At 48.1% G+C, this 16,007-nt stretch overlaps 1 protein-coding gene across 1 annotated transcript in view; it reads left to right on the plus strand.

Moving 5' to 3' along the window:
- The window catches only part of CPD (carboxypeptidase D), a 30,057-nt gene extending 14,506 nt beyond the window's left edge, over window positions 1-15,551 (plus strand). The window contains exons 6-21 of the mRNA XM_034752358.1: window positions 165-356; window positions 1,596-1,763; window positions 3,004-3,113; window positions 3,703-3,805; window positions 4,408-4,550; window positions 5,232-5,401; window positions 6,083-6,394; window positions 8,570-8,765; window positions 9,277-9,412; window positions 10,239-10,388; window positions 10,855-10,950; window positions 11,039-11,103; window positions 11,587-11,718; window positions 12,053-12,238; window positions 12,584-12,683; window positions 13,391-15,551. Of these exons, the coding sequence (XP_034608249.1) occupies window positions 165-356; window positions 1,596-1,763; window positions 3,004-3,113; window positions 3,703-3,805; window positions 4,408-4,550; window positions 5,232-5,401; window positions 6,083-6,394; window positions 8,570-8,765; window positions 9,277-9,412; window positions 10,239-10,388; window positions 10,855-10,950; window positions 11,039-11,103; window positions 11,587-11,718; window positions 12,053-12,238; window positions 12,584-12,683; window positions 13,391-13,614 (2,483 nt within the window). The 3' untranslated portion in view covers window positions 13,615-15,551. The remainder of the gene's footprint in view (window positions 1-164; window positions 357-1,595; window positions 1,764-3,003; window positions 3,114-3,702; window positions 3,806-4,407; window positions 4,551-5,231; window positions 5,402-6,082; window positions 6,395-8,569; window positions 8,766-9,276; window positions 9,413-10,238; window positions 10,389-10,854; window positions 10,951-11,038; window positions 11,104-11,586; window positions 11,719-12,052; window positions 12,239-12,583; window positions 12,684-13,390) is intronic.
- The last annotated feature ends 456 nt before the right edge of the window (window positions 15,552-16,007 follow it).

Consider the following 16,007-nt stretch of genomic DNA (forward strand, 5'->3'; position numbering starts at 1 on the left):
AGGAGGTAAACTGGGAGAGAGGTGACAAGGACTGCAAGGGGTTTCAGAGGCCTATCACAAGTGGGCTTGAGGTGCTAGTGTTCACGCTGGCTTTACGTCAAAACATTGCTGCTGGTACAATGAGCCTGCATTGTTTCTGTTGCTGAAATGTCTGTTCTGCCCAGGTGAACCAGAGTTCAAGTACATTGGGAATATGCATGGGAATGAAGTAATAGGCCGAGAACTGCTTCTGAATCTCATCGATTATCTCTGCAAGAACTTTGGAACGGATCCTGAAGTAACAGAGTTGGTGCTTAACACCCGAATCCACATCATGCCCTCCATGAACCCTGATGGCTATGAAAAATCCCAAGAAGGTAGCTCTGCCTTTTACTAAACAGCCTTCATGCATGTAGGTTCAAGAGTGGGCATTGGGGAGTGTCTCAGTCATGGTGAAAGGGCCAGGAGCCTGATTTGTATTGCACAAAACTCTTCCTGTCCAGGAAGAGCAGAGAACGGGCTTGCTATATCTTTGTGGTAGGGTGGATCCACTTGTTCTTGATGTGCAAAGTGCTGTGCTTGAGTTCTAAATGGCTGAGGTGCCCCTTACGCTTCAGCAACAGCTGCAAATTGTCCCGGCCTTAGTCGTTGTCCTTCTGTTCTTGTAGCTTTCCCAAGGCAAATCTTTAAACAAAGAAACCCAGCATTGTCTAGACACAACTCAAACTTGCAGCATTCTGGTGTTGCCCACTTTGTAACATCCATGCTAGGAGCTGGGCACTCTGAAAAGTGCTTTTCCAAGGACCATAAAATACAGAACTTATCATGAGGTTAGAATGGGTAAAGCAGCTGTGTGTGAGCTCTCTGAAGGGCAAAGCCAGTTCCTCAAATAGAGTCATAGACTTTAAGGTCAGAAGGGACCGGTCTGATCATCTAGTCTGACCTCCTGCACAACGCAGGCCACAGAATCTCACCCACCCACTCCTGTAACAAACCCCTAACCTATGTCTGAGCTATTGAAGTCCTCAAATCATTCTTTAAAGACTTCAAGATGCAGAGAATCCTCCAGCAAGTGACCCGGGCCCCACACTACAGAGGAAGGCAAAAAAACAGTAGTAGCTCTTTACTTGGTTAAACGCCGATCGGGTGTAATGAAGCTAGCTTGGAGATGTAAGCACTGGGTTTTTTCTCTCATGCTATCAGTCCATCTAGATTATTCCCCAATTTAAACGGCCCTTGTCATCCCTCTCAGTGTACTGCCTAATAAAATCAGAAACCTAGTCAGAGCAGAGGACAAAGGCTCATAATGGTGACCACTCCAGCTAACAGCCGTCTCCCAGAGAGATGCATGCAGGAAGTGGGCTCCCTACTTAGGGGAATAGATTGTGGGGTGCAGGATGCTGCAGGAAGCCAGCCCATTAGTATATCTCCTAAACTCCCTGGGACTGTGGAACAGTGGGCTGGTGGAGAACGGCGGGTTCTGGGTAAGGAGCAGATGTATTGCTGTCTGTTGAAAGCAACCCCTTTTTTCCCTTGCTTTGAGGCAAACTGGTAATGGGTTTGTGCTGCTGTGACTGGGGGGGGGATGCAGGCTGAATGTATCGTTTGTTGCTCAGGAGACAGAAGCAGCACAGTTGGCAGAAACAATAGTAACAACTATGACCTGAACCGGAACTTCCCAGACCAGTTCCTCCCAACGACCGACCCACTGCAGCCAGAGACTCTTGCTGTCATGAACTGGCTCCGGGCCTTTCCGTTCGTACTCTCGGCAAACTTGCATGGAGGTATGTAGACAAAACCAGCCTGCTGTAAAACTCCCCTTGTGGGAGAAGGGGGTCACTGCCCCACTGTGGAGGCTGAGTAACACTGGGGTGCTTCTGCTCTGTGTCTAGGAGCAGCAGCAGAAGTTTCTCTGTCTGGCCTGGCCTAAGAAATTGGCTTCCTTTTGCTCTATTTAGGCAAGAGCCTGGCAGATGGCCATAGTGCATTAAGGAGGGGCCACTGGCAGATGGTAACTGCCACTCACCCCTGACGGGGGGCAGTTTATCTGGTCATCTTGAGGGGAAACTGCTACGTTCTTTCAGAATCTGAAAGATGAGGCACCCAGACCTTCTAGTCCGAGTGCGGTAAGAGCACCGATAAATGAGCCATGTTAAAGTCTCCATGGAATTAACTTCTGAGTGGTTCAGGGTTCGTCATCTTAAGGGCATCTGCGGTGCCAGGCACTCAGGTGGGCTGGATGTCTGGTTATGTATAAAATGAAAGGACCTAGCTGGAACTACTTGGCATCATCGCTGAGCTGCTAGGTTCCCGATAATTGAATCAGTTGCCTCCTGGAGTGATCTAAGTTAATAGCCACTGCATGCTAACTTGTTCCTCAGACTGCTTGTCTGCTGGGGCTGTAGCTACTGGCAGATGGTGGTTGCTCAAGTACTAATACACTGAATTCTTTAGTGCATTGATAAGTTGACCTGGCTACAGTGCTGGGGTTTTTGTCCACCAGCACTGACGTCAAGTGTCTCATAGTGCTGTTAATGTAACTTTGTAAGAATCTCTTTAGTTTATCCAAGACTTGACTTATGCGCAAATGTTTGTAACAAGAAGCCTTCCTAAGGGGTGAAGGGATGCAGTATTCAGAACTGCGGCTGGCCAAGGCTACCACTGACCCAAATCCCTCTCCTTCTGTAAGCTTCCTTGACTCTTGCTTTCCTATCTCATTTGAAAATTGCCCCCATGATCTGTGCCTAGCTTTCTTATGTGCAAGGGCAAAATGCTTAGTTGCAGCACTCCGGTTTCAGAATTGCTCTGACTTTCTTGGGTTAAGAACATTCCACTAGGATGGACTGGTAACTGTTACTACATGTTCACTGTCTCCTTTATCTAACTGGCTTAGTACTGTGGCTAATTCCATGCCTTGGCAAATACAGACTTGTTCTCTGGTGTTTTTTGGAAAAGCTTCCTCTATGCTAGGATTTAAAGATCCATTATAAAAGCATACTAAGTAGAATCTTGTTTCCCCTGCAGGTTCTTTAGTGGTTAATTACCCCTTTGATGATGATGAGAAAGGAATAGCCATCTACAGTAAATCACCAGATGATGGTGTGTTTCAGCAGCTTGCACTTTCTTATTCCAAGGTAAAGCTATAGTTAAAACAAAGCAATTGCTCATTATGCTTCGGTAACTCGTAGTGACTGATGGGTTTGCAAAAACTACTGGAACTGTTGGGGGTGTGGGGGGGAAACTTGTGTAGGTAATGTTCATGGAGTCTTGCCCTTTAAGTGTAATATTGCCATCCCTCCCTGGGTTACAGCAGAACCAGTCTTGCAGGGGGCTGCCATTGCAGGAGCTAATTTCCAGCATAGTCAGCCTGGCAGGTGCTGTAGGACTAGCACCCTGTCCATATATTTGGAAGCCATTAAAAATTGATTATGCAAGACTCTGGGCTGAGGGACCGTAGTGCATACGGCAAATGAGCCACCGTGGGAGTCATGGGCATGACCAGACATGGATGGGCGTTCCATGGCTCTAGATAATCAGCGCTGGATTAGCAGTAGCGCTGAGAACTGCTATATGCAGCTATATGTATTCATAAATATCCATCTGTATTTAATGTTTGCTGCCAAGTCCAAGATGCATATTCAAATGTAATGGACGTAACGTGGAAAGTGTCGCCACGGTACGTGTAAAGTCCAGGGTTCATGTGTGATCACTTCTATTTTTCAGGAAAATACTCAGATGTACCAGGGCAGCCCTTGTAAGGACATGTACCCCAATGAGTATTTCCCCCATGGCATCACTAATGGGGCTCACTGGTATAATGTTCAAGGTAAAACACCACGTGGGGAAAAAACGGTTCATGGCCTTGAGTGCGGTGGATCTCGAGTCACATTCATATTGAAAAAACTGTCTGAATCTGTGGAAAAGAGATTCTGTCTTTAGAATTTCCTATTAATCACCTAGCTCTCTTCTCTGGTGGATCTAGCCCAGAGGGACCTGGGCCCCTTTTATAACCTCTAAGTTGTAGTTGGACAAAGTTATTCTGGACTGGGTGAATCTGTGCTATGCCTACCTGTGATCAGGTGGGCTGTGCTCTCCTGGGTTTGCTTTTGGCTATTGGGAAGGAGGGTTTATAAAAACTTAAACATAACTTGCTACAGTCTATATTTTTGAGGTCCAAGTGTGAAAAATGTTTAGTTTAGGAATAAATCTGTTCTTCCTGCATCTTGACAGTTCTCTGAAGCCTGGGGGAGGTCTCGCCCTGTATAAACCTCTTCAGTTTTCTGTTACAAGGCAGCATTTTGCTGTTAGAATTTCACCCTGTGTGTCTCTAACTTCTCAAAGCTCTACAACTTAACAGCCAGGGTATTTTATGATTGTTGTAAGAAGATTTTGAGGTCCTTAATTATAGTTCTGATGTTTCTGCCTTAGGGGGGATGCAAGATTGGAACTACTTAAACACAAACTGCTTTGAAGTGACCATTGAGTTAGGCTGTGTGAAATACCCAAATGCTGAAGACTTGCCAAAATACTGGGAGCAGAACCACCGATCTCTGCTCCAGTTCATAAAACAGGTGAGATGCTACAATAACTAGCCAGCAGGGACAGAAATGCTGCATAATGCTTTACAGTGCCTCTGAAGTATCCCATGTAAGTCTGCTCACATTAGGGGATCCTGAGTGTGTCTAACTCTGGGCCCATCTGCAGATTGGAGCGAGTACTGCTGCTTGGCCAGAATAGGAATTGTTGCAGTGTCAGGGAAACCATCCTGATTATCCGAAAAAAACACACGATGAGTTGTGAACGTAGCAGAAGTCCTTCATAAAAGCTTAAGCCTGTGATGCATGCTCAGAAACAGGCGTAAAAACTTCATCTGGGGTCTCTTCGCCTTTCAGAAGTCTGGAGGAGACCCTATGCTATTATTTCTCTGGGATTTGGAATGGGAGTGCTGTGGAGGCATTTTTCAGGCATGTTGCAGTGTCAGATGTAGCAAAGTACTGTACCACTGTCTTGAGTGAAAGTTACTTGTGCCCCTCAGATGAAGCTGACTTCAAACCGGGTATTTACAGGGTACGTTTGGAACTTGGGCCAGGATTTCCTTCACGTCCCCCAGGATTGGAACTGAAATGGAACGTACAGCGATTTGCTGCTTGTTGCTGTAACTCATGGGGTGCTTGGACATCGCAATGCTGAGTGGTGTACATGCCCCAGAGACTTGTCACTGAATCGTGTTGGTTTTCTGATCCTCTGTCCAGGTTCACCAGGGTGTCAAGGGATTTGTGCTGGACGCCACAGCCGGAAGGGGCATCTCAAATGCTACTATTAGCGTTGCTGACATCGACCACCCTGTCACCTCTTACAAGGCTGGAGACTATTGGCGCCTGTTGGTTCCAGGGTCTTACAAAATCACAGCCTCCGCCCGAGGGTGAGTGACTGGCACCTTGGACAAATGACTGATCTCGGACAAACCTTCCCCTAATTCAGCTGTGTTGCTAGCGCCTCTCCCCCTCGGCCAGAAGTGAGCGCTGTGATTTGTGCTTATCCTGAGCAAAGCACTTAACCCCTAGGGAGCAGCCGACCGAACTGTCCGGTAGACATGGGAATCATGGGAATGCTTGGCTTCTATTGTGAGAACGATCACAGATGGTTCTGTGTGGTGGAAGGTGGTTAATAAGTGGGTATTTATTGAGGAGAAACTTAACCGTAAAGAGAGCCACTCAAGAATACTTAATTAATTGCTCTGGATCTGCCAAAGCCTGGTCACCATTCCAGCCAAAGCTGCCTCGCTTAGTCCCACCTGATAGCCCTGTACCATAGCAGCTGGACTGTTGAATTCCCCAGCCCCACCTGCTGGTAGGAACTGCAGTGATCCGTGGTGATCACTGGCTCCCACTCGGATTCTGGGTCCTCTGCCTCGCATGGTATTCAGAATGTCTTGTCTCAGAGCTGCCTTGCTATTGTTTTGTTTTCCTTTGCTGTGCACCTCGCCTTAGATTGTGGTGGAGAAAAGGTTACAGTCGAACATGATGTCGAGCTGGGGAAGATACTGCAACAAATGGGAGTGTTTAAACCTGCTTTCAATTTCCCTGTATGTCTTCTCTGTCAGGTATAACCCGCTCACCAAGACCGTGACCGTCGGCAACAGAGGCGCGGTGCAAGTCAACTTCACTCTTTCACGAACAGATTCCGAAGTTGAGGAGGGGAAGATCCCGGTCATCACCAACGAAGACACTAGCGATCCCTCTGCCAAGGAGTTTGAGACTCTGATCAAAGACCTCTCTGCTGAGAACGGCTTGGAACACCTCGTGCTAACCTCTTCAATGGATGTTTCTCCCTACCGCTACCATCCATACAAAGATCTGTCCGACTTCCTTAGAGCCCTCAACTTGAACTACCCTCAGATCACAAATCTCACTAAGTAAGTGATGCTGATTCTAGCTCCTGGTCTCCCAAAGAAACAGCCGGTGGCTGTACAGTAGCATACAGCCATGAGTGCGCTCACTACGTTACACGCACTGGAAGCTAGAGTCCCTGTCCGAAGATGGCTAATATAAGCGACACACAATACCTGTAGCAGGTATCTGTACTGGACATAGGATGGACCTCTAATCTCAAAGCCATGTAGGTTTTGGGTTGTCACTGACACCCCCCCCCCCCCCCCGGGAAAAGGTTTGGTTACAATATGAATAGAGGGCAGCAGGCACAGAGGGGGAAGAAGATTGAAATATGAAGGGACAAAGATGGGGAATCCCAAAGGCCCTTTGAGGGAGGGAGGGAGGGCTGTAGGCAGAAATGAGCAGATACATGGTGTGTGTCTTGAAGGATCTTGAGGGGAGGCTAAGAAGCAGATGAGTAGGTATCACAGTTAAGGCTGAGTCACTGACCAGCATTAAATGAGCATTTGATCAATCACATGATAGGAACATCAAGGTCCCGGAGAAGAGCTGTATCTCTCCGGGTAAAGGAGATCCTGCCTTCGCGCTCTTGAATGTGTATCTCTCCCTATGCTCCAGTTAGTGCCTTTTCTTCTGCATCCCCTCCTCTCTAGCGCCCTCTGCTGTTCTTACCCAAATTGGGACAGTGTCACTAATGAAAGCAATCACTGGGAGGGGTGTCCTGAGTGGCTCTGTCCCTCTGGTGTCCCAGGCAGTATGATCTCAGACAGACATTCCTTTGTTCTTTCCTTTCTTTATGACCTTGTACCCTCTTCCAGATCACTGTTGCCCTAGAGACCACTTCTGAGTTGCCTTCTTTAACCAGCCCACCCGCATGTGGTCCCCTGTCTGCTGTGGTCCTTCGCTCTGTCTTCTCACTTGTGACTGGTGTTGGCAGAATGGCACCTGGGGCCAGTACCAGGGCTGGTGCAATCTGCTGATTTATATGCCTTCCACATATTGTTTGCCTGACTATGCCGTGCCTGGCAATGCTAGTGTGCTGCCCACACTTATTCCGGAGCTGCTGTTCTCATCTGTAGACCCTGTTGAGCTTCCAGTTCCGTCAATCGTCATTGTCTTGCTTCCACTTCTTTCATGAATGGCAGTGGCCCATGGCTTGTGCAGTCAGCTGTAGCATTTTCAGAACATGGAATTTGGTTTGCGGTGTCCCTCTGTTTGCTTGTCAGTCGGAAATCCAGTCACTGATGAAATGAAATGTTACCCTTGGGGTTATAGTCCTCACATGTCAAAAATGGGGTTTAAATGGGCCTTGCGCATCCCTTTTATACTGTATTAATTTAGATGGAATATATGGGCTCAAGGTGTCAAAGGTGTTAACATGACCATGTCTGGCACCTCGCAAACATGCTGTAAATCCTTTAAAACTTTTTAAAAGATACAGGAAAAAAGGAACAACCGTTAAAACATTTGGGGAGGGCTTTCATTTTAACAACATTCCTTGTTCTCTTTGCTCTTACTTGTAGGGAATCTTGTCTGACCATCTCCTAGAGGGCATTAAAGATAACTGTCCTGTTGGGGGAAGGAGAAGTTAATTGAAATAGGCTGGAGCTGTTAAAAGTCCAGTCCCATTTCCTAGAAGACCAAACAAGATGAGCACACGCAAGAGGGAAGAGAAAAGACAGCAGAGCTAGAAAATGCAGCTTCTGTCACATTGTAACCTCAATGCTGGAAAATCAGCGACATATCACATGATCTCAGAAATCCCCTGAGACCTGGCAAAATGTTATCCGCATTGGGCCATTTAGAGCTTTAGATTTAGCTGCGTTTCAGGCTTACAGCAATGTTGCAAAATATTGCCGTTTTGTCCAGATAAGCCAGACTTATTAGAAAAGAGAAGAAATAAGGTAGCGTAGGAAATGGACACACATGGGGGAGGAGGGGAAGACAAAAATGTCACATCCCAAGTGGCATATGGGATCTAGCTGGAGCCTGCAGAGGTGGTGATGTCCTCTGGGTCCCTGCCTGTCTGGGGAGGATCTCTCTCAGGGTCAGGTCAAAGAAGGCAGGCAGTGTTGTCACACTGCATCCCAGGGCAACAGCTTTGCCTCCTTCTAGCCCCTCGCTGACCTGCGCAAAGGCCAGGCCAGAGGTGGTTCTCCAGCCATAAATAATCAGTGCTTCTGTTTATGTGTTGGCAGCTTGGGTCACAGCGTTGAGTACCGTCAAATGTGGTCCCTTGAAATATCCAACAAACCCAACCAGTCTGAACCCGAGGAGCCCAAGATCCGCTTTGTTGCTGGTATCCATGGAAATGCTCCGGTTGGCACCGAACTGCTCCTGGCATTGGCAGAGTTCCTCTGTATGAACTACAAAAAAAATGCAGCCATCACCAAGGTAAGAAGGCAGCATCTGTGTCGCCCTCCCCACCTGCCATGGGGTCCTGGCCTGAACAAAGGGTGGTTACTGCCGAAAACCATCCTCTTCGTGCAGGGCTGTGGGTTATAGGAAATCCAGAAGACTTGGCAGGGGTGGGGGGGTCTGAGGACAATGTAAACTCTGGGCCCAACCATGTGTGGTGGGGGAAGGCTCCTGCAAAGACCATGGGAGTTGATGGCGGGTGGGGCGTTCAGGTGTCCCTCCCTGACTGTTGTGAGGCAGCTGGCAGCACAGGGGTTGCAGCAGCTGGCTAGGGTCTGCAGACCCCTATCCCTGCCATCCTGCGCACAATGGTGAAAACCCAAGGCTAACTCTTCTGCAGTGTAGGCAGTGCTTCTTGGAGCCTGAGCAAGTGAAAGTGCTGGGAATGATTGGCTTTAAAGTACCGGGTTTGTCTCGGGGAGGGGTCTGCCGAGCATGTTTCATGGCTAGCTGCTGAACTTTGTCTTCTCTCTGTTCTGATTGACAGCTGATTGACAGGACAAGAATTGTGATTGTGCCGTCCATAAATCCAGACGGGCGTGAGATCGCTCAGGAGAGAGAGTGCACATCCAAGACTGGCCAAACCAATGCTCACGGCAAAGATCTGGACACAGACTTCACAAGTAAAGCTAGTTAATGTTTAGTCTCTTGGCAAAAACCAATGCAGTGGTGAACTGATCTCCCTGATAACCACTCTAGACTCGGTGTCAGTCATGTTGTTGCAAGGTCCAGCACTGCTGACCGCTTCAGTTATGCCTCAGTTATTCTAAGTGGCTGGGATATCGTGATATTCTTAGAGTTGAGACAGGTTACAGAGGGTAACTATAAATTCCTTTTTGCGAAGGAAGGAAAATCCTAGTTTGTTCATGATACTCTCTACCAGAATCTAGAGATAAGATACACCTAATGACTTTGATATTGACTTCATGGTTCCGGGGGGTGGGAGGATCTTTTAAACCCAGACGCTCTCCTCCTTTTTGCTGCCAACCTCCTCCTCCTTAATTATCTAGAGCTATTACATTGGAGCACCCCAAGTCTGTCCTGTCTGGAGTCTGTGTTCCTGACCAATGTTTTGGCTGGCTTTGTTGCCTGGGGACGCGTGAAGCACTGATTTTGGGGAATGGCATCAGTTATGTGACTGAAGTGGAGATAACTTGCAAGAATTGCTCCCTAGATCGTGGTGGGAAATAGTGACCTGCAAGGTCTATTGGAGGTGGTGGATGAATGCAGCCACTGATGGCAGTTCATTGACTATCTGGAGTGGCCACGTGTCTTACTCTTTAAATGCTGTTAGGTGCCACTTGTTATGGCAGTGGCCCCACAGAAATACCTTGCAGCTGGCGTTGGTACAAACACTAGCAAAGCGTGTAGTTCTGGAAGCCTTTACCATCGCAGAGGGACACTCTTCTGCTGAGCTCTCATGACTTCCTTTTGTCTGTTCTGTTTTAGGCAATTTCTCCTCATACTCTGGGATAGGAGAGCCGGAGACCAAAGCAATCATTGAGAACTTGATCCTGAAGCGAGATTTCAGCCTCTCTGTTGCACTGGATGGTGGATCTCTGCTTGTAACTTACCCATATGATAAACCCGTGCAGACAGGTACAACTAACCCCTCACAAGCCGCCTCACTCTGCACTTAGGATCAGTTATTGTTTCGATAGTCCCGTGTTCAGCTGCAGGCTTGTTCTGGCCAGCATAGCTGGCTATCTGGGTTTGAATGGGCTTGTCTTATTGCTGAATTGAGAGCAAAATGAAAAGTAGACTACTTGGCTAATGATGCAAGACAGCTGGGGCACTGCTGCCAGTGTTGAGCTATGCAGCGTAAGAACTTGCACTGTCCGTTGCAGGAAGGGTTGAGAGTATATGGTCTGGGAGCTATTAAAAACAAGCCAGTGCAATGGGATTCAGTGACGGTGTCCGTTTGACCAGACTCCATAATGGTCAGGAAATGCAGTTTAGAAACTGAGCCCTGTTTGAGGCAGTCTGAGCACTGTGCGATGTCATTAATTTAGTCTGCCTCGGTTAAAGGCAGCTCCTACTAATGTTCTAATCTTCCTCTTTATAGTGGAAAATAAAGAAACTCTGAGACATTTAGCATCTCTGTATGCAAACAACCATCCGTCAATGCATCTAGGTCAGCCAGGCTGTAAAAATGAGTCAGGTACGTGCATATGATGCCCTGGACTGTGGCCGTTTTTGTGCTGTCCACTCTTTGCAGAGGATTTTCTGACATTTGTCTGTCTGTACAGATAAGAACATTCCAGGAGGTGTCATCCGGGGGGCAGAATGGCACAGTCACCTGGGCAGTATGAAGGTATTTTATAGAGAGCTTCGACTCCGCCTCCGTGCATAGCCAGGCTTAAACTACAAGTAGAAACTCCGTTACAATCACGTCAGGAATGGAGACTATTTGTAACTCTGAACAAAATGTTATGGTGGTTCTTTCAAAAGTTTACAACTGAACTTAATACAGCTTTGAAACTTTACTATGCAGAAAAAAAATGCTGCTTTCCTTTTTTTTAGCTGTTTAGTTAGTGCTGTACTGTTTGCTGCTGCTGCTTCGTCCTCTCCCCCCTCTTCCCCCCCTCCTCCCCCGTCTGTGCTGCTGCCTGATTGTGTACTTCTGGTTCCAAATGAGGGGTGTGGTGGCCTGGTCAGCTTGTAACTCTGAGGTTCAACTGTAGTATTAAAGGAACAGATTTTTTGGGCAAAACTATGCCAAAGTCCCCAGTTATCTCATTCCAAAGCTTTCCTTTTAAACGCTATCCATGTCACAACCTTTTCCCCTGTTTTTCAGGATTTCAGTGTCACTTTTGGCCATTGCCCTGAGATCACAGTGTATACCAGCTGCTGTTACTTCCCAAGTGGTGGACAGCTCCCCAGTCTGTGGACCGAGAATAAGAAGTCTCTCCTTAGCATGCTTGTGGAGGTGAGAGATAAATGGTTCTTAGAGAAGAAGCTCCTGGGGGCTCGTGGGGGAGCACATTGATACATGAGGCCTGGTCCTTGCTGCTGAAGTCCTATGGTGGTAGGTCCAGAGGAATGAGATGTGGGAATTCCCTCGTGTCAGCCAGGGAATTGGCTAATCTCTCAATGACGCTTTGCCTCAAGGTGAGATGAACAGCCCTTCATTGTATTGCGTATTTTAATTACTAAGCAGAGGGCGGTGTTCTATTTCACATTTCCATAAATCCTAATACGCTCACGTATCTTCCCCCCAACCCTGTATCTGAACTCTGAGCGTCTGACATTCTTGATTTCAGGTTCATAAGGGAGTCCATGGATTTGTTCAAGACAAGAGTGGCAAGCCAGTGTCTAAGGCAGTCATTGTACTCAATGAAGGTGTGAGAGTATACACAAAGGAAGGTGGCTATTTCCATGTGCTGTTGGCTCCAGGTTTACATAACATCAGTGCCACAGCTGAAGGATATCAGCAGAAACATGTCTTGGTGAGTGTGCAGCCGTATCACAGGATCTCTTTCCCTGTCTTGTCTGTGAACTGGGTCCTGCTTAATTTTTACTCCTATCTGTTTTTTTCAGCTATTTAGTCTTCAATAGCTGCTGAACAGCCTTGCTTTTCAGCCCAGCTTAGCTGTATTTAACTTGTGCAGTGGATGGAAGAGAACTTCCCACCATGAGCCCTTGGGGGGGCGGGAGAGATGGTTATGAGGTGTGACTTTCCCCTGCATCACACTCGCTGTTGGCATGTCCACGTGCCTACCACGTGCTTCTTGCCTACCTGGATGCTAACATAAAATATTGAACGTTCTCGGCCCTTGCATTTGTTTCTCCAGGTGCAGGTGCGCCATGATGCTGCCAGCTCCGTGGTGATCGTGTTTGACATGGATAACAGGATATTTGGCCTTCAAAGGGAGCTTGTGGTAACTGTAGCAGGTAACGTGAGAGACCATCTTTTCAGGACCCTTTGAGCACATTCATGACGTGAGATCCAGCTCTGACCATAATTTTTCTCTCTTCTCCCCTCCACCCTTCCGTAACACTAAGTTAGTCTCTGGTCCTGAGTCATTCCCCTGCCCTTTATTCTAGGTTCACTGTTTATCCCACAGAGTTTGTGCCTGCTAATGCTGTATCTGCAGCTAAGAGGGTGGATATTGGAGATCTTTGCAGCGCTCTTACTGAGCCCCTTTGTGAATCAGCTAACGAGGCGGGATGGCGATAGCAATGGGAAAAGCCTACTTCTGACAAGGCCGGGGGAGTAAGAGACAGTATCGTCCCTTACCCTCGGCCACCTTGAAAGCAGCACAGCTGGCTACTGCTAGACCACTACATGGGTTTGGAGGAGTTCAAGGATAAGGAGGCTATCACCTGTGGAGGCCAAAGGTCATATGTTTGGTTAGCTCGAGGAAAGTTTAGGTTTAACCCTGTGCCAGTCCCAGCTTTGCCCACCTGAAGCTGCTGCACAGGAAGGGCCCTTTGCTGCAGGTTGGGAAGGTGCATTGGCACAGTTGGATGAAAAAAGCCGCTATAGCTCGTCCCTCTTATGGGTACAGCTCGTGCTGTTAATGACAGGGAATCTGGAAGCGTCCAGTAGGAGCGTGGGCACTCTCATGGCCCTGACTTAAGTGTTTTCTCATTGGCAGGTGCCACCATGTCAGCTGTGGTCCTCACAGCCTGCATCATTTGGTGCGTCTGCTCCATCAAGTCCAACAGGCACAAGGATGGCTTCCATCGCCTACGGCAGCACAATGACTACGAGGACGAGATCCGCATGATGTCCACCGGCTCTAAGAAATCGCTCCTGAGCCACGAATTCCAGGATGAGACAGACACTGAAGAAGAAACATTGTACTCTAGCAAACACTGATAGACACCAAGTGGAAAGGAAAGCTCCCTATGGACAAGCCCTACAATGGGGGGCTGCTCTTATGCTTCAGAGATCTGGAACGTTAGCTTGCAGAATGTGTAAGCTCCAGAGACGTGGGTGGCAGTTCTCAACCTCCCGTGTTCTTTTTTGCTCCATTCCTCCTTATGCACGCGTCGGCTGATGTCAGAGGCTGTGAACGCTGTCAGGTTTCTAGGTCTGGGGTTAGAGTTCCATGTAATGGAAACACTTGGAAGGCAACTTATTAGTGTGTTCTGGCATCAAGACTTGCTAGCAGTTTTCTCGACAGTCCAGCCTGGCGTAGGGAAAGTGGAGTAATTACCAAATGCCTGGCAGGGTCCATCCTTCTAAGCTTTAAAGCCATTATTTATCTCTACCTTTTTGATTCTTTTCACTCTATACATTTTGGGGAAGCCTTGATCAGTTATGGCCAAGACTTCAGCTGCGCTGCCAGTGAGTGGCTTTAGAAATGGACAGTGAGCTTGGCTTTTGGTTGCTCTGTCCCACTCCAAGGGTGCAGAGGTACTATGGCCTGCTCTGCTCTACTGCAGGCTTCTGAAGTGTTTGCAGGGGAATAAGTTTTACAGTCAGCCTGTCCATGAAATTGCCTCTGTATTGAAAACTGACAGGTGGAATAATTTAGTCCAGGTGTGAAGCTCTCCACCTAAAGTGGGAGAGAGCTACAGTTAACGCAGTAGGAGTTGGGTGTCCAGTAGCTGTGCAACTCTGCCATTCTCTAGTTAAAAGAAAATCCTCAGGTTCATTTGAACAGTCTTGTACAGAACCCCTATTGCTTCTGGCTGGCCATGTAGCCAATGACACTTAGCGTTGCCTGTCTGAGAATGAAGACTAGCTAGTAACCCATGAGGGAGGAGTAACAGCAGCATGACAGGATAGCATGCTCAGAGCAACTTGAGAGGGTTTCCAAGCAGACCGTGGTAATTGCTCACTGTGGATATTGTCTAAATGCTGCTAGTCACTAATGTGCCTGCTCTGCCTTGTTCATGTCTGCCGGAGTTTGAAACGCACTTGAACCTGCCCACCGCCCAGTAAACACAGCTAGTATTCTGCAGCAGCAGTGAGAGCTCGCACCATCTCCATGACTCAGCTTCAGTCTCAAATACCTGCAAGACTTCGCTTCCTCTCCCAGGTCCATCTGATACAGAAAAATACCCGTTACTGACCACTGCTATTGTTAAAAGCTGACCTCTTTGCTCCTGTATTGAACCCCGATGTTGCCTGACATCCAGCCAGCAGGATGGGCATGGCACTGAAGGACCACAAGCAGAATTCCTTTAAATGTCCTTCCTGCTCTTTCCTAGTGAAATGGCTGCTGTCAGTGACCAGAGTACAGCTGGGGTGGGTGTGGGTGTGGAGGGATGTTTGGATAGCACTTGATGTGTAAACAGGAGCTGAGTGACGTGCTCTCTACCTGAGAGAACACTTGGATTCAAAACTTAGCTATTGTTGGCGCTAAAAGGCTCCTCTAGAAAGGGAGGAATCTGTGCCACGAGGAGCTAAATTAAACCTCCTGATTCCCAAGGCCTTTGGCTCTTTCCAGTGTGCCTCCCCTTTCTGAGGAGGGGACTAGGGCCCAGCACCATGAAGCAAATGCCAGTAGTGCGCACTTCACGAGTATAGTACTTGCAGGAATTAAATAGAGGATGCAGTAAACAGGCCAGGCTCTTGCCTGAAATGAACGATTTGCTCGCGGATCCACTCAGGATATTGCAGCCTGGAGCGAAGAAGAAAATCCTCTTGTGAGACCCAAGGTCTGAGGTTCTCCAGCCTTTGCTGTATGCACCCACCAGGCCCTCGCAGCCCTTGTGGAAATGCAGCTGCCCAGGGAACCAGACAGTTTAGATCTGTTTTGTAACCCACCAGTTGTTGCTGAAATACTAAATTCTGCAAAAGGTTAATGGTGTTTGTTCACTGCCTTTCCTATTAGTCACCCTCTTCCCCCCCCCCCCCCCCCCCAGCTTCTCCGAGAACTTCAGATGCTAACAAGCGTTGGGTTGGAGACCGTTCTTGTCCCACGTTATTGGGTGGGAGGTATCCGATTGAATGGGGGAAGGGTGGGCATGCGTGTTGGGACCTGGAAGCTGTCTTGTATTTGTTGGATGGAATGGAGTTGATAGTATTAGCTCTGCCGCTTGGTCCTCTGTCAAGAAGTGCAGCTGTACTGGCAGTGTTCACACTCCTCTCCAGTTACCCAGAGAGACTGGAGCTTTATGGTATTTACATCCCCAGCTTGTGTTCAAACCATTCCATCAGCTACCCCGTCAGGGAGAGTCTCCAGTACAACCTGGGTGTGGCTATAAGCCCCTCTCCCCCAGGGTCAGGGCTGGCTCCAGGGTTTGGCTGCCCCCAGCAGC

The sequence above is a fragment of the Trachemys scripta genome, chromosome 18 (genome assembly GCF_013100865.1).
Source record: "Trachemys scripta elegans isolate TJP31775 chromosome 18, CAS_Tse_1.0, whole genome shotgun sequence".
NCBI classification, from domain to species: Eukaryota; Metazoa; Chordata; order Testudines; family Emydidae; genus Trachemys; species Trachemys scripta.